An 18,871-nucleotide genomic window follows, 5' to 3' on the forward strand; every position below is an offset into this window, starting at 1 on the left:
AAGTATGTTAACATTTTGTTTTTTCTAAATTTTAGATAAACGCAGTGTCACTTTTCCTTTTGTATCTTGTTGAGATGATATCATCTGGACTACAGATAATCTACAATACAGATGAGGTACAGAGTCAAAACAAATGCATTTATACTGCATAACCTTTACTGATGTTTTTAATGTCATTATTGCTGCTATGGGCTTTTATATTGTTTATTTGTTAATCCCATTCCTTCTGCATGCATCAGTAAGGCCTTGCATAGTAATATATTACTGTAAGGGTTATTAATTTTCCTCTTAGAAAATCGTGAGATCAATGTGCAGCAATAAAAAGCTTGTGTGTGTTTACTGACATGTATATTAAAAGTGCTTCAATTAGTTTTGTTTACTTGATACTATGGGTCATTAATATTGGAGCTTCCTCCATTCAGTTTTAAACAGGCAAGTTCTTAGTTCAGTTAAATTGATGACTCCTGCATTCCAAAATCACCACCGAACTAGCCTTGTGCAGAAAGTGTATATAGTGATATATGTAAACCCTTTTATAAATTATATTTTATTTTTTATTAACTTTTCTTGTTTCTTCTGTTTCTTCTGTTCCCTTTCTAAATTGCTTTGGCTGTATACATAATGTGTCAGTGGATCCATCCTAGTTAATCTGGATCTTTTTAAATGAATATACTGCTGTCATTGCTCAGTTTGGGACCCATGCTTTCGGTTCTGAGCAGGCTGCTTCCAATCAGTATCTAAGGCAAACTGCTCCAGACTCCACCAGACCCCATTCTCAAAGATATCTCTGCCACTTCAAATCATTTGTGTGTCCGTGTGTCCTGTCTAAGACCAGGTGTAGGCTTGAAGGGTCTCCTTTGCCCCAAATTACACAGAATATTAGCAGCAATTCCAGACCATCTCCAGATTAAAGCTGGATTTTATTTTAAACTTTTAAAATGACATTTTTATTGCAACCATGGACTGCAGCCTGACACCTTTTGGAAGCCTGCAGTGATGAGATCATATTGCTCATGACTGGTTACCCTGGTGTGTGTTGTTGTGGGATGTTACCAGGCTAAAGGGAATTCAATGTGTTGCTTCTCTGACACCCTAAGGGCCAGGTATGATTTGAAAAAGGTTTTAAAGGTAAAGAACCATTTAAATTGAGAATTAAGGGGTGCCCTCTAGTACTCTTGCACTTGTGCCCCAGGACCAAGCGTGACCCCTATTGATTGTGTAAATAGATTTGATGTGATAGTCTGCAATGTGAAGATGAATAGTGAAAAGATGCACTGAATAAAACATATTTCCCCCTTTTTTATATAGTTTTCTCTTTAATTTCACAGTAGCATATTCATGTAGAACAATAGCTATTTGTCACCATGGTGACATTGCAGAAAGTTAATATAAAGGGTAATTAATTTTAAAGCTAAGAGCTGCTTACTGGTGTTCGAGATAGCATCACAGTTATGGTAATGTTAGTAGTTCAGGATATATAGTATTTTTTTGCTGGTAGTGTTCAGACCTGAGAAGCCTCCTAGAGCAGTCTTTAATGAATATGAAAGAAATGTATCCAGCAGCCATATCATGAATACATATTGATGTTTTTCATGCTAAACTGAACAATGAATTCTCTGCTCTTACAGACTTGGCTAAATTGTTTATGCCTCTAACGACAATTTATGTTTGCACGTGCTTTTTTACATTCTACTGATTTTATATTGAAAATTTCTGTTACTGGTCTCTACAGTGTTTGATGTATGTGTCCTTGCTGGTGCTTAACATCATTCAATTCCACTGTAAACAACCTTAAATGTGTGTGTATGTATTTATGTGTGTGTGTGTATGTTTAATCCCACTCGCAAGGGCATAACTTCATTTTCCCTTTTTGCCCTGTTTAGCTCAATATATAACTAAAACCATAGACTTTTGTTATTAAAACTATGCTTAGCACAAGCCATATTCACTGAGCTCATGTTGAAGCCAAGGGCACATACTGCAGTTTTTACCTATAGCTTATGTGGATGGATTATTTTGCTTTTGTAAGATGTCGTTACTTGAAGTTCCTTAACCTGACTGTTTTGTCCCTTCTCAACCTGTCAGTTATAGTTTCTAATGCTAACAGACTACTGCTGTGCAAATATAGCAGCCTCCTCATAGAAGAATATAGCTTGCAAAGACAGTCTTTTGATATATGTAAAAAGGGATTATTTTCTAGTGTCTGTATCTCTTTAAGTCTTACACAGCCAAACCGCCTAATATATACTTCTGTCTTGCAGCACTGAGGTTATAGGTTTTGTTACAGCCAGGGTGCTGTCTGTTTGTTTGTTCTCCCTGTGTCTGGCAGGTTAGTAAGCTTCTTAAAAAAAAAAAAAAAAATATCCATAGTGTGTATGTGATGGAGATTCAGATTGTAGCTTCCTTGAAGCTAGGTCTGATGTATGGTCTATGTAAAGCACTGCTGAATTGTTGGCACTAGAAATAAAATAGTTATTTCTCTTTGTGCTGGTAGGCTGGAGCATAAGGCCCCAGTATCAAGGTGTGTACCCTAAAGAGATCAGCATCCTTAGAGAAGTAGGTTGAAACAGACTCCATAAATTAGGTAAAGATAGCGAAAAGCAGATTGTCATAGCGCACTTAGAAATAGTGAGTTAGACAGGGGCCAGTTTAGACAGAGCAGCATTGGGCTCCCCTGTGGAGTGCTAATGTGAAGTTGGTTCTCCAAGGAGGCACCCTCCACATATTGAAAAGGGACCCAGGCTACTGTTATCCTTGAGAGGCTTCGACTGGGAAGGGGGTATACATTACATGGAGGTGTGCCTGAGTGGTAATCCTTCACAAGTTCTAGAACTTGGGTGTCTGAGCCACTGTATGCTGTGTAACCTTTGCAATACTTCGGTTTTGCCTCATCCATTGATGTACTCAGAAAGTACCTTTGCACGCTTCAATAAATCTTCTATTGGTTAAGAATCACTAGCACCCAGTCTTTTCATAAAGTGCTATAATGATGAGAGTTACTGTTTAGCATCCTAAAATTTCTCCTATCCGTCACTATTTTGTGAGGGACTCGCTGAGAAGAGGGCAAAGGGATTCTTCCTAGAAAGCAGTTGGAAACTACCAAGTGTTACTGCCAAGAAAGGGTTACACAGCTTTAAAAGGAATGTTAATTTATATGTAAATTGCATTTTGTTTAACTTTAACAGGTTCATGATATGGATAAGCCTCATCCATTTATAGCATAAAACAACTACCTTTCAAGAGCCCTGTAATTCTTATGAAAATCTGTACACTAGAAAACAAATTTACGTCAATGGACAGATCAACTAAATTTCTGGAGCTGCTTGGCTGAAACACCACTCACAGAAGGTTTCTGTGTCCCTACCCTTCATTTCTCTCTACTTTGAGATTCTGGCATAAGAACATTTAATTTGATAAAACTTTAGACTTTTCTAGCCATATATTCTTATTTTAGTGCAGCAACCCCCAGGGTTATTTTATCCTGTGCAGTCTTCTTTACTAATGATAGCATTATTTGTTATTCTATATGCAGCATTTCTTTCTCAAACAAAGCAGCTAATTGAATATTTTGTCTTGCCTCAAGGTGTGACTGACACTGCATTGACACATTACCTCTTCCAAGATTTCTCATGTTCAAATATTTCCTATTTTTTTTGTTCAAAAAATATCTAAAGCTGTTCATTATAGTGATATAATGCAATGTGGTATATTTCTTAGTGGATTCAGCTATTTATACTTCGGAGTATAAATATTACAGCCAGTACCCATTTAAAGTGCCATTGCGTGCCAAAGCAAATTATATGATCTATTGATTTTTAAGTACCATAGGCTAATGTTTAATTACAGATACCTTGTCAGGGCAACAAGCTCCCTGCTCATGAATCTATATTGCCATGACTTTTTATAATTTGTGACATTTGGAATCGCTAAAATATTTGGTGTGAACAGGCTTTGAACGAATTATACTCTTATGCTCCAGTTTACAGGAAATGCAAAGTAATCTAACTCATGGATATTCAGCCTCCAGCTGTTTTGAGAGTTGTAGTTCAAAGCACCCATGCATCCTCCAGAACTGCGTTGTGGCCCCACGCTGGCCACAAACTCTTTTTCTCAAAGAATCAGAGCAGCATTTTTAGAGGACCAGTTTTCCTAAAAATGTTGCTTTTTGTAATTTTTTTTATTGTATTATCGACTTGCCTTTCTATTCTGCTTTTTTTGTTACATTTAAAATGCTTCCTTATTGTTAGGTAAAAAGTAAAAAAATGCTAAAAGGAAAGAGAAGCAGAATAAAATGAAAAAAAGAAAAATTATAAAATATAAAATGCCAATGTATTGCATCTTTCTTAAAGTTTAATTAAGGATGAACTTAACTGTTCCTTTAAATGTATAACAGTATTATAATATAAATAGGAGCTGAACAATGGGGTCTATCCTTCTAGCCAAGAATAGTACGTTCAAGTATAAATATAGACCCACTGCAGATGTACTTGATCACTCCTGCTACTTCCAGTTAATTTTGATGGTGTGATTTATTGCCTGTTTGTTCCTATCTTTGCAAGAATATGTTGAACTCTAAATTAAATAACATTACTGAATTGAATTTGAAAAGATGTTATTGGCCGTTTTTATAAATGTTGCATTGTAATTAACTGTCTATTATCAATTCCAGTTTCTAGATTCTTTTAACAGCTTGTTTTATTGGCAAATCAGGCAGAAGGGCTATCATTTGAAGATTGGTTAATTTGGTGTGGAAATTTAAAAAACTGAAGCTGTTGTTCTCTGTATGGAGAATGCCTCAGATAGGGAAAGCAATATGGCAGCTTCCACACATACCATTTGGATGGGTATAAGATATGCTGGTGAGGGCTAAGGTGAGAACTTCCATAACCAGAACTAAGCATGGCTAGAATGCTGTATTTGATACACTGAATTTACTAGTAGCACAGAAGTTATGAAGCCTGATAAAAGTAATGATCCATGCCTCGCCATCTTCTGATCTCATTAGGCGATCTTTTGAGTTAGTACAAATTTGAAGTCTTAAATGTTTTCTGGATGTGGTAAAACATTGTGCAATGGGAATTGTTTCAAGGGACTCTTTTATTACATTTTAATGATCCTTTATAACAGTGTTAACAAATTGTTTTAAAACAGTGCTAGCCCTGGGGGCAGATTCATTCTAACTTTTGTAGCTATAATAGGTTCCATTCTTTTAATGCGGCTACATTGTTAGTTCAAATGCTTGTTACAGCAGCAGTCATGTAAAGTGACAGCCATCTGCAACTGTCCTATAATTACTGTATTCAGTAACAGGACATTTTCTATCCCTTGAATTTGCTTAACAGACTCCTGAAAGTTTGTATATTTTAGGGTGATGGCACATGGTAAGATTTCCTGTGGTTAAATCTGTGCTACTAAGGGTGCCAAATCTCCTAAAAATGATTTGCTACAGTGTAATTTTTAGATTGCGGCAAGTAAAACATATTACTCACCATGATGTGGCTTAATCGCGGGAAATTGTCTCCCTTTGCATTTTTCCGTGATTAATCCAGATCACTGCAAGGAATATTACCAACTAATAATATACTATTACTATTATTAATGTTACCTGCAGCAATCTTAATGTTATACTTTGGCAAGTCAATTTCAGAAGATTTGTCATCTGTGGTGTGCAGATTTAACCGCAGTAACTGTCTGTTTTATGGTAGTACTTGTCACCCAGTGGGATCATGATCAACATGTTGTTTGCTAACTCATTTTAGCATATCAGCAGATGCTCATCTTCTCATCATAGCTAGTTCATAGCTCTCAAGGCGGGCATACATGGGGTAATGAGGTATGGTCTCTGAGTGATCGCCCCATAGGCCACACATGGTACAGCCAATAGTTTGATCACTAAGACAATGAACAATAGGAACTGCAGGAACAGAAGGGAAGCTGCAGTATTACATTTTACTGATTACATGTTATACTCTAAGAACTTTTACCCCTGACTTGCATTGATGCAAATTCTAACATGCAAACAAGATGTGCACAATCCAAAAGATAGCTCACCAAGTTGTGTGTCAGATTTTTCTAACTACAGTAATAGAATGATTAGCAGCTTTATGTGCCATTAATGGATAAAAAACCTACCCCATTGGTTTTCAGTTCAGATTGTATACACATGCACCAGGTCCCATTCCTTAGACTTGACGTGTTAAGGAAGCCACATTGCCTCTCACTACTTTGCTAGTGTCTGTCTATTCACAGACTGAAACAATAAACTGCATAATCTTTATAGTGGTGCTGGGAACTGGGCAGATAGACAACAACCTGACAAAATATATTAACTGTATCAGGAAGAATGAATTTTCTTTTAAGCGTGAGTCAGAACCGCTCGAGACAGGCAAAAATGCAGTACGTTACATCAGCCTCACACTAGGCTATTATGTACCACAATTATACAAAAATACCTCAAGTGGCATGCACATCTAGTGGCAGCTAGAGTGTTAAATGCCACATGCAGGAGTGATTTTTCCAGCAAAGTGCACCGTACATTCCATACTGAAGAGGAAAATAGGTAAACAGCCAATGCTGCATTGTAGCAACTTGTTCTGCTTGTAAAATTACTTATAGAAGTGCACAGGCACAACTGCAATTGTACATTTCATTCTGTTGGGGAAAGAGGTTATAGAGGCACATATAGAGCCATTTTGCCGGGCAAGGCACATAGACATGCACAGTTGTAACTACAATATACATTTAACAGAGAAAGCAATTACAGAAGTACACAGCCTCAGCTGTACTTTACATTCCAGACTTAGAAGCAAAGTACAGTGGTGCACAGTTGCAGCTGCATTGTGCATTCTATTCTAACAGTCAAAGCACTTATTGGGGTGCATAGTTGGCAGTTGAATTTCTACACAACTTGTCAGCTGGTTGCGCTAGAGAGTTTTCTTTCTGCCAAGCCAGACAAGCAGAAGCCAGACATCAATCGGGCAGGTTTGAAAATCCCATCAGACGACAAGGGTATTTTCACATTGGTTAGGTCATCATCCAGTGGTTCTCTGTAGGCTCCACTGTATAACCTGATTGTTGGCCCTAAGGTCAACGCTTGGATCAGCCTGACTCTGCCGAGTATGTAGTAGTGATGTGCAGGTCAAGAAATACTCACACTCGACCCTAACCCGCCCGCTCCCAACCCGGCTTCCTCCCTCTATTTATAGACCCGCGCCTGCCCCACAATGATGTCACAAAAGGGAATGGGGCATGCCGGGAGTGCACCTAGAAATTAGAGAGCCGGAAGAGGAAGCCAGCAGTGTAAGGTTGCGGGCAAGGAGGGTGAGCTGATGCACTCAACCCAGACCCACCCACAACCCGCAGTTGATGTGGCGAGGTTGGCCCGGACCCGCCAGACCCGCGGGTTAACCTGGCTGGCCCACACATCACTAGTACGTATATAGTTAAATGTGTCCAGATCTGCATGTTGTGACCTCACTAAACCAGTGGAATTGGCTGTGTTAGGCCAGCTTTAGTCTTCGCTTTTTCTGAGGATGTTGTAACAGAAGAGGGGTTCTGGTGTTGAGCAGCACTTTTTCTTTGGGATCTTCTTTGAACCATTCTAATAATAAACTTGGCGATAACAGTGCCAAAGCGGTACTGCATGCTTTTATTAATGTGTCAGTTAATGCCAGGTCTTTAGGACTGACCCATTCAAGCAAATGAATGATTAATACTAACTTCCACATTCATTCTTTTCAGTTGGTTATTGCGTGTAGTCGGAGGCCATTCAGTAAGCCTACAATCCTAATTGCCTTGTAGTGTTAGAAAAGCAGTCTCCAATACCACACTAGAAACGGAGAAGCATCATATCAGCCATTATGCATAGCTTGCCTTTCCCTAACCTTTTTACATTCTTTCCTTTATTTTTTTTACAGGTGTCGTTCATTCAGAACCTTGTATTCTGTGTAGAAAGAGCATACCGTGTTCCTGACTTTGGAATCTGGGAAAGGGGCAGCAAGTATAACAATGGCAGCACAGAACTACATTCCAGGTATTTTCCCAAAACCCTCTGTGCATTTAATTATATTCATAGTAATGGGCTAATTTAACCACGCTGTCATTTAATTTGTCTTTTCTTCCTCATGGCAATCTTTATAGATGCTATCAATAAACAGATTTTATTAGCAAAACTATGTAATGAAGTGAGATGAAAATTAAGTGAGCACATCTTAATAATTGCTTCCTTGCGCTTAAGGGAGCTCTGTATTTTTCCCATTTAGAAACCATGAGCATCAGTGTTTTGTTTCATTGTTCGCAATTGTATAATTCATTTGATAAGAGTCTTCCATCTCAGCTAGATTTCTCTGGTTTATGTTTGGCTTGTTAAGTATTCATTCTCAGAATCACAAATCTATATGATTATTGTTATCACTGTTATCGTTGTTTTTTGATTTAAAGAACTTCAGAAAAGGATTTTGAAAATATTGTAGACAGCTTAAAAATCAAAGTGTAGCCTGTAACTATGAAATTTTGTTTTAGCAAAGCTGCTCTAAGCAACCATATAATGCTATGCTGTAGGTACAAAATATATTTTGTTTTGGGAGATAACAGGCCATTATTGTCACAAATCTGGTTTGCTTTTGGCTTGATTGGAGCATGTGGAGTAAAAGACCTGGAAATGAATTAAGTCTGTTCAGTCAGCTTTCCAACTAGCAGATCAATGTTAATTGACTATTCTGTGGTAAACCAGATTCCACACTGTTCATTTGTTTGTCTAACGGAAATCCCAAAGTGAGTATTACTAAGGAAAGGAAAGAAGTTTGGCTAGCTTGTTAAGAGAATATTTTAAAAGGACACTGTACTAACTTTCTTTAGCTGTGTGTAGTACAGAGGAACACACTTGGACATAGACTTAGCAATATCTCTCTGAACAGGCTTTTAGCAGTCATTGGGGAGGGATTTCTCTTTTCCCCCCACTCCTCTACTTGGTCTTTTTTTTTTTTCCAAATGCTCCACACATCATTTGCAAATTAGATCAAATCATGCCCTGGCCATCATGCCATGCCCCCAAGACATTCTTCTGTATGATTCTCTCACATGGCTGATTCAGAGGAAAACTAGGGAAAGATATAAGTGGGATTGTAGTAGTCAGGAGCATATCAATTGCACAGACAAGATAGGATTTGGATACAGTGTGTGATACCTTTATAGAATCTTGTGAAGCCCTGCAACTGGAAATTACTATGTATTTATTTCTTAAACTAATAATAAATGGAATATAAATGAGGGGCTCTGCACTCTCAACCATGAAGCTATAAGTTCACTCACTACTATTAGATGTCAGCGTTTACTCACATTTGCCAGTCACTTCTGCTCCCTCCCCCAATCAGCTGTTTAGGGCTTCCTAATGAAGCATTTGGAAGATCTTTAGCAGAACTGCATTTTCCCTCCTCCTTCTTACTATGATAAGGAGCCTCTTATATCCCTTTTAAGAAAGAAATTATATTTCTAGAGGACAGACATTTTAACAAATGCATTTTTTAGGAAGCTAATCACAGTTTTCAGTGGATTATAATCAGTTTTTGTGAAATAAATGGATAAATGGTGCCGCCTTTATTGTTGATGATAGCTCTTGTGGTGAAAGATTATTTAGATATTTTTTAGCATTGTAATTAAGCAGTGAAGATTCATAAAAGTCCAGCTTGGAGGAGAGCAGGAGAGCAAATCAATCTTTTACCTCTTAGATTCAGGGTATTAGAACATCACTCCTGATAGATGTATACTTAACCAGTCACATTACCACAGTCATAATTCATTAAAGTGGCACCTAAGAGATTTGGTGGTATAATGCAAAAATGAATCTTCAGTTTAAATAGAGATTCTCTTGTATTCTCACAATGCTTTCTAATTCTGTTGTTTGCCACTAATGTGTTTAACTGTTAACAGCTATTGGATGTTTTTTCTTTTTGGCTCGTTTGAGATGCAGGTTTGAGTGTACCTAAACTTAAGAGCTAATAATTCATTGCATTTTTTGTGCTTGACACTCATTCATAAGACAATTAAGTAGTGGGTTGCATTCTGAACTTAGAAAAATGCATTTACAACATGTTTAAAAAAACAGAAAAAACTGCCTTGTGTAAGAATACTGCAGATTGTTGATCTATGCAAGTTAGAACTGGTTAAGTATTGCTTGGTGAAACAGAGGGGAGCAGAACCATTTTTACCCAGCAGGCTGGAAGCATTTTTTAACAAGATCATGTTTTTTCCTTGCTAAAAACAAACCAGTGACTAAAATGCCTTCCCCCATTCATTAGATGCAATGAATCCACACTTTAACAATACCCCTTACTCAACACTCAAGTTTACAACCCATCATTCAGCACCACCCATGTCCTCTCACACAAATCAAATTCACACAACATCTGAGGCAATGACTCAAACCAATTTTCAGTCATTCCAACTAAAAGGTTATTACCTTTCTTTTTTAATAAGAATATTTTTTAATTAAAATGCTTACATATTGCGTACAACTTTTTGGGGGTCTACCATCTCCCTTCCTTAGATGCAGTGATTCCTTCAGGAAGGGAGGTGTCAGCCCCCTAAAACACTACACACCAGCAGCTTAATATGTAACTGTTATTAAAGAGAAGGGGTATACCCCTGAATGCCAGTCTATGTGCTTGCTTCAGATGTGCATGTTTGAAGCATAGTTTTAGGAACTATGGAAGTTTATAGGACCCAGATTACAATTGGCCAGTGGATGAGAATAAAATTGGCAGAGGTTGTCAAGCTCCACTTGGACCTGTAGAATTGTGTCCAACCTGCATCTGTGTTTATCTAAACCCACTCAGCCAGCAAAGTCTGTGTGTGTGGGTACTCAATGGTTTACTTCCAACAGCTTAATTTCTGCAAAAAAACTCATCTTCTATTTTAAATATAATTATACTGGGTACGTGTGTCTTTTCATATACTTGCAATTGTAGGACATAATTGAGTTGCATTAGTGTCAGAAGAATGGCAACTTATTACATGATCAGATCTTTCCACTATTTTTCTTCTTATAAAGAATGTTACTATTCACACACTACTATACACTGCATTTTTCAGTGTGGTTCAATGCTCCTATACTTAAAAGCTAATTTTTGTTGCTGGAGAAACACAGAAATATATTTTTATAATGAAAAACCTCAGAAACAGTTGAAAAGCTGTGATGCTCCAAAAACTGACATAATCTGCTTTTTGTGTTGTGCAGTGTAGCGTTCTGAATCCCATTTGTGCCTATTCGCTTTGGAACTGAAAAATATGCATTGGTGGAACTTCTATCATGGGCATATAAATGAATAAATACATTACTAATTCTGTACATTGTATGCTCAAAAAACCACTCACTCTTCATCATTTTATCCCTGATAGACACACCAAGGCTCATTTATATTCCCAAATGCAGTATGCAAAGTGCAAAAACAGATACATATACCCATAACCATATTCATTCAAACATGTTGGCATTAGCATGTGGGTCATTAGACAAAAGTCAGTTGCTTGTGGATGGAACACTTAAAGAACCCTGGAATTACCATTTTTTCAAGGGGGACCTCAATTCTAGACAACCATGTTTGCATCTGTATTCACTGTACATCTTGTGAAAGAAATGCGCAAATTTACTGGCACAGCAGGACTTATTTAAACGGGATAAACCCTGCTATTTTATTAGTTGCAAACCATGCAACTAATACAATAACAGGGTTTATCCTGCTTAAATACGTCCTGTTGTGCCAGTATACAGTGAGGGACATAAGTATTTGAACACCGCCTGCGATTTTGCAAGTTCTCCCACTTAGAAATCATGGAGGGGTCTGAAATTCACATTGTAGGTGCATTCCCACTGTGAGAGACAGCATTTAAAAAAAATTCAGGAAATCACATTGTATGATTTTTAAAATTTGTATTGCACTGCTGCACATAAGTATTTGAACACCTGGCAATCAGCAAGAATTCTGACTCTCAAAGACCTGTTACTCTGCCTTTAAAAAGTCCACCTCTACTCCACTCATTAATCTAAATTAGTAGCACCTATCTGAGCTCTTTAAAGACACCTGTCCATCCCACAGTCAGACTCCAACTACTACAATTGGCAAGACCAAAGGGCTGTCAAAAGACATCAGAGACAAAATTGTGGACTTCCACAAGGCTGGAAAGGGCTACGGGGCAATTGCCAAGCAGCTTGGTGAAAATAGATCAACTGTTGGAGCGATTGTTAGAAAATGGAAGAGGCTAAAGATGTCAGTCTCCCTAGGACTGGGGCTCCATGCAAGATCTCACCTTGTGGGGTATCACTGATGATAAGAAAGGTGAGGCATCAGCCCAGAACTACAAGGGAGGAGCTGGTCAATGACATGAAGAGAGCTGAAACCACAGTTTCAAAGGTCACATTTGGTAGAACACTGCACTGTCATGGTTTCAAATCATGCATTGCACTGAAGGTTCCCCTGCTCAAGTCATCACATGTCCAGGCCTGTCTGAAGTTTGCCAATGCCCATCTGGATGATCTAGAGGAGGCATGGGAGAAAGTCATGTGGTCAGATGAGACCAAAGTAGAACTTTTTGGTCTAAACTTCACTCGCCATGTTTGGAGGAAAAATAAGGACGAGTTGCATCCCAAGAACACCATCCCTACTGTGAAGCATGGGGGTGGTAACATCATGCTTTGGGGGTGCTTTTCTGCAAAGGGGACAGGACGACTGCACTATATTAAGAAGAGGATGAATGGGGCCATGTCTTGTGAGATTTTGAGCAACAACCTCCTTCCCTCAGTCAGAGCATTAAAGATGGGTCGTGGCTGGGTCTTCCAACATGACAATGACCCGAAGCACACAGCCAGGATAACCAAGGAGTGGCTCCGTAAGAGGCATATCAATGTTCTGAAGTGGCCTAGCCAGTATCCAGTCCTAAATCCAATAGAGAATCTTTGGAGGGAGCTGAAACTCAGCTCAGCGACAGCCCCAAAACCTGACAGATCTAGAGGAGATCTGTGTGGAGGAGTGGGCCAAAATCCCTGTTGCAGTGTGTGCAAACCTGGTCAAGAACTACAGGAAACGTTTGACCTCTGTAATTGCAAACAAAGGCTTCTGTACCAAATATTAACACTGATTTTCTCAGGTGTTCAAATACTTATGTGCAGCAATGCAATACAAATACATTCTTTAAGAATCATACAATGTGATTTCCTGATTTTTTATTAAATACTGTCTCTCACAGTGAGAATGCACCTACAATGTGAATTTCAGACCCCTCCATGATTTCTAAGTGGGAGAACTTGAAAAATCACAGGGTGTTCAAATACTTATGTTCCTTATTTGGGCATTTTGAAACATAGTGGAGGGTGCCGAAGCCTCTCTAAATACGTGGTAGGGCCAGGGTGTGTTGATGAGTGTGGATTGGCATTTGGTAAGAGAGCCATCGCAGAAGAATGGACAAGTACCTTTGTTAAAAATATTAAAAATAGCACCTGCACCTTGTACTTGTGCTTGCTTTGGAAATGAGCCTTAGAGGCAATGAAAATACTTGAGTCTTTTGTTCATTTGCCAAATGGCAAACGTAATGCATTAAAGAACTAGAAAGGGAAGTTTTGTAACAAACTTCATGTTGGGTTGAAAAACATGAAGTCACTGAATGGGCTCTGCCCACTTTCTCTAACCTTGGACCACAGTTATACAGTAAAAACCACTGTGCAAAGTTTGGGGACCCTGGTTTTAATAGTGTCTGAATGGCAGCAACTTAAATTTCCCCACTGAAAATTAACAAGTGACATCTGATTGGCGGTTGGTGGCTCCACCCCTTTTTCTAACCTGGAACTGCAGTTACCCAGTGACTAACTCTGCGAAGTTTAGGGGCCCTAGGATTAATAGTTAAAGAACGGCAGCAATTAAAATTTAAACCAATAAAAGTCAATAGGTGAATTGTGATTGGTGGTTGGTGGTTCCGCCCACTTTTTCTAACCTTGAGTCGAAGTCACCCAGTGACAAACAGTGGGCACCCTGGCATAAATAGTTTGAGAATGACAGCATTTTAAATTTAAACCAATAAAATTCAATGGATGAAATCTGATTGGCTGTTAGTGGCCCAACCTACTTTTCCTATTTTTGAACTGCAGTCCCCCAGTGACCAACTTTGCAAATTTTGGGGACTGAGGCATAAAAATTGTGAGGCTGACAACATTTTACACTTCACCATTGAAAGTAAATAGGTGAAATGTTATTGGCTGTTGGTGGCTCCGCCCACTTTTTTCTAACTTTGAATGACAAATACCCAGTGACTAACTCTGGAAACTTTAACAACCCTGGAATTAATATTTAAATAATGGCATCAGTTTAAATATAAACCAATGAAATCTAATGGGTGGAAATGGATTGGCTGTTGGTGGCTCCCACTTGTTTGGGAACCCCGACATAAATAGTGTGAGCAAAGCAACATTTTAAATATAAACAAAAAAAATTCAATAGGTGAAGTGTGATTGGCTGTTGGTGGCTCCACCCACTTTTTAAAACCTAAAAATGCAGTTCCCTAGTGGCCCTGATGTTAATACTGTGAGAATGGCAGCAGGTTGAATTTCCCATTGAAAATCAATAGGTAAAATCTGATTGGCTGTTGTTGGCTCCACCCACTTTTTCTAACTCTGAACTGCAGTTACCAGATGACTAGCTCTGCAAAGTTTGGAGACCTTAGTATTAATATTTAAAGAATGGCCGCAGTTTAAATTTAAACATATGAAGTCTATAGGTGAAATCTAATTGGTTGTTGTTGGCCCCACCCACTTTTCTAAACTTGGAACATAGTCACCTAGTGACAAACTGTGCAAAGTTTGGGGACCCTGACATTAAACATGTGAGAATGGCAGCAGTTAAAATTTTCCCACTGAAAACAATAAAAGAAATCTGATTGGCTGTTGGTGGCCCCGCCCACTTTTTCAAAACTAAAACTGTAGTCCTCTAGTGACCAACTGTGAAAAGTTTGGGGACCCTGGTGTTAATACTGTGAGAATGGCAGCAGGTTGAATTTCCCCATTTAGAGTCAATAGGTAAAATCTGATTGGCTGTTGATGGCTCCACCCACTTACTAAAATACAAAAAACCTTAAATGCGTAGTCACCCAGTGTCTGACTATGCAAAGTTTGGGAACTCTGGCAACAAACCAATAAAAATCAATAGGTGAAATCTGATTGGTTGTTGGTGGCTCCGCCCACTTTTAAAAACTAAAATTGCAGTCCCCTAGTGACCAATTGTGAAAAGTTTGGGGACCCTGGTGTTAGTACTGTGAGAATGGCAGCAGGTTGGATTTCCCTATTGAAAGTCAATATGTAAACTCTGATTGGCTGTTGGTGGCTCCACCCACTTTTTCTTACCTTGAACCACAGTTACCTGGTGCCTAACTCTGCAAAGTTTGGGGACCCCGGTGTTATTACTGTGAGACTGGCAGCAGGTTGGATTTCTGCCAAATCAATAGGTAAAATCTGATTGGCTGTTCACATCTCCGCCCACTTTTGGGCATCCAACAATCATCATATTTTCATTCAGGCTGAGCCCATGACGGTGTGATTCAAGTTTGAGGAGTGTAGCCTCAAAGCTGTAAGTTTGGCAGCAGTTTCAATTTCCCCATAAAAGTCAATGGGTACAATATGATTGGCTGTTGTTGGCCCCTCCCACTTTGCATTTTAAAAACAAAAAAAACCTGAATGCGTAGTCACCCAGTGACTGACTGTGCAAAGTTTGGAAAATCTGGCATCAAACCAATAAAAATCAATAGGTGAAATTTGATTGGCTGTTGGTGGCTCCGCCCACTTTTCAAATCTTAAACTGCAGTCCCCTAGTGACCAAGTGTAAAAAGTTTGGGGACCCCGGTGTTATTACTGTGAGAATGGCAGCAGGTTGAATTTCAGCCAAATCAATAGGTAAAATCTGATTGGCGGTTTACAGCTCCGCCCACTTTTGGGCATCCAATAATCATCCTATTTTCATTCAGGCTGACCCCATGACACTGTGATTCAAGTTTGGGGAGCGTAGCCTCAAAGCTGTAAGATTGGCAGCAGTTTCAATTTCCCCATTAAAGTCTATGATTAAAATTTGATTGGCTGTTGTTGGCCCCTCCCACTTTGGGGTCATCCAACAAATGTTGCTGCTTCATTCGGGGTGACCCCATGATTATGTTATTCAAGTTTGGGGGGTGTAGCTTCAAAGCTGTAAGTGTGGCAGCAGTTTGAAAATCTTCCCTGTCAAAGTCAATGGGAAAATTGGGGTGTTCAGAGTATAAACTTGATATGAAGGTGGAGGGAACAATGAAATCTCTTTAATTGTCACCTTGTGCCGAGTTAAGATGGGGTTTTTTACATTGTACATTCAGTGTACACACTGAGGTAGTTTTGCCACCTTTTCCTGAAAAACATATCGGACTTTCTATGGTCTGGTGGCATCTCTACTCAGTATAGGTTTCTTGAGCTATTTTAAATGCGTAATTCATTTTGCCAATACAAATTAAGGCAGTGTTTTTCATGTCCAGAGCTGTAACAGGTGAATTTGAAATACTATTGTTTTTTGCTAATGCACAGCATTAAATCAAGCCATCCCATTGTTTTGTGCTTCGTGTCTTAACTAGCACCCTTGGGCCTGACACAATGGCAGATTATTTATAAACTTGCAAGGTCCATCCATAAAATCAAATCTAGGATGGCCCCACAAGTGCTAGGAGACTCGGTCAAAAGAACATAAGAATTAACAGCATATATATTTCACTTTCTGTGCTAGATTCTGAGATGGGCTTTTTCAGCACCCCTCCCCACTAACACATGTGAACTTATCTGTCCTGTGTTGGGGGGGCAGGGTCTCTAGTAGAATCACCACCTTTACCAGTGAAAGTTACCTGCTAGCACTGGAGGGGTGGATAGTATCATAATGGGGGTGGAGAAGTAGGCGCATCTGGGAAAGAAAGTGAATAGAATTGCTGTGTGTCAGTAGACCAAGGAATGAGAGATGAAGTGGGTAGTGTACCAGTTTGGGGAAGGAGGCTGGATTACAAAGTCACCAGCAGATACATCCATGCTCAAATACCCGATGGGTGGCAGCCCTAATCACTAGTGTAGAAAGAGCAACATTCTCAGTTTACAAAAACATGTAAATAGTTCTCTTAAAGATACAAGAGGTGCCTTTCTAACATCCCTTGTAAAGTGCCAACTGAAGCAAGGTTCTCATGACGCAATATTCCCTGCTTTTATTTGATGTTAATCTATTTCTGACCTAACAAAAATGTTCTAACATAGCCACCATTTTGTGACTACTAAATACTCATGTTTAGATTTTTATTTTAACCCCCTTTGTGCCACTGGGGTCTCTAAGGCCCCTGGGCCTCGTTGTGGTTGCAGCCTTGTTGTTGTTGCTGCTTGCTAGTAAACGGCGTTTTGTGTCCCTATAAGTCAGGATAAATCCAGCTTATAGATCTTTTCGCTTTAAAAGGATCAGCACAGATATACTCAGAATATATGAACATTCCAAATGTGTTTTTTTTAATTAAAACATAACATTAATTAGAGTGGATTTTTCTAACTCCTTACAGTTCCCAGTATTCGTGTTTATGTCAGACTGATTGAATTTTCTCCTTTGAGCTGTTTTATGTCTTTCTCCAAAAAGCAGCCAAAAGATAAGTAGTTTTGCCATTCAGGCCTAAAAAGAAATAAATCTAACAGAACAATTTAAACATCAGTGAACAAGTTCAAAAACAATTTCTAGAAAAAATAAGATTATCTTGTATCATAGAAACGTCCAAGAAAAATCCAATTATTTTTGGCAAGCAAATTGATTCGGGGTTATTTTAGTGTAGCTGTGGAATTTGTGTTTATTAGAGAAAAAGCTGCTAAGAGTACGCAAACCTTTTGCCTAGAGCTGTGTTGTTGATTTTAGTTTCAAACATTTAATAGAATTGAATTTCAAGCTGTTTTTGCAGTGGACTTTCTCTATGTTGAAGGTGCTAGATGTAAAAGGAAAGTGAAAGGTCAAGTTCACATTGACATGTACATTTATTAAGATGTAAGCAATGTCTATCATTTGTAGGGATGCACCAAATCCAGGGTACGGCCAAGATTCTGCCTTTTTCAGAGGAATCAGATTCGGCCTAATCTATGTGCCTGGCTGAACCGAATCTGAATCCCTAAAATTATGTGACTTTTCTCCATATAAACACTTGAGTTGAATTTTTTTTTACCACGCTTAACCCTTTGATAATCTAACTTAAATATAAAAATTAGGATTTGGTTCGCTTTGCGGCTGAATCTGTTATGAAGAATTTGGGGTTCATCCAAATCCAAAAATAGTGGATTCGGTGTGTGTATGGGATTTAGGGCATAGTCCCAAAACTCGTATGGGAGGGTAAAATGAAAGAGACCATTGGGGTACTGGGACGAGATTAGACAATGGTGAAGTGGGTGTAGAACATAACAGACAGGAGTTGGCAGAGTGGGCGTAGAACAGGACAAACTTGAACAGGATGAAGCGGGCATAGAACAGAACAGAGCGGAGCAAGACCGACAAGGTCTAGAACATTGAAAGATGAAGCAGGTATAGAACAGATCAGAGTAGAGCAGGACCTAGCTGGTCAGAACAGAGCAGACTGGAGCAGGTCAGAGCAAGCATAAAACGCAACAAAATGAAACAGGATTCAATAAAATAGAAAAGAAAGGCAAGGATCGCAAGTCTAATCACAGACAAGGCAAGAATTAGTTCTGTAAAACTAAAATGAATAAGGCAAGAAAGAGGGCTTAGGCTACAATGCTCAGGCCAGGGAGGGATGAAAAGACTGGTTTAAATAGGGAGAACTCATCTTGTCTAGCCCTAAATAGCCAGAATTG

The 18,871-nt window shown here is 38.9% G+C and overlaps 1 protein-coding gene across 7 annotated transcripts in view; it reads left to right on the plus strand.

The window, feature by feature from the left end:
• Positions 1-18,871, plus strand: part of phkb (phosphorylase kinase, beta) — a 194,507-nt gene that overhangs the window by 58,109 nt on the left and 117,527 nt on the right. For all 7 annotated transcript variants that reach the window (XM_004914060.4, XM_031900821.1, XM_002931669.4 and 4 more), the window contains 2 exons: positions 36-116; positions 7,917-8,032. In XM_004914060.4, coding sequence (XP_004914117.2) covers positions 36-116; positions 7,917-8,032 — 197 coding nt within the window. The remainder of the gene's footprint in view (positions 1-35; positions 117-7,916; positions 8,033-18,871) is intronic.

This window comes from Xenopus tropicalis, chromosome 4 (assembly GCF_000004195.4).
Source record: "Xenopus tropicalis strain Nigerian chromosome 4, UCB_Xtro_10.0, whole genome shotgun sequence".
Classification (NCBI taxonomy): domain Eukaryota; kingdom Metazoa; phylum Chordata; class Amphibia; order Anura; family Pipidae; genus Xenopus; species Xenopus tropicalis.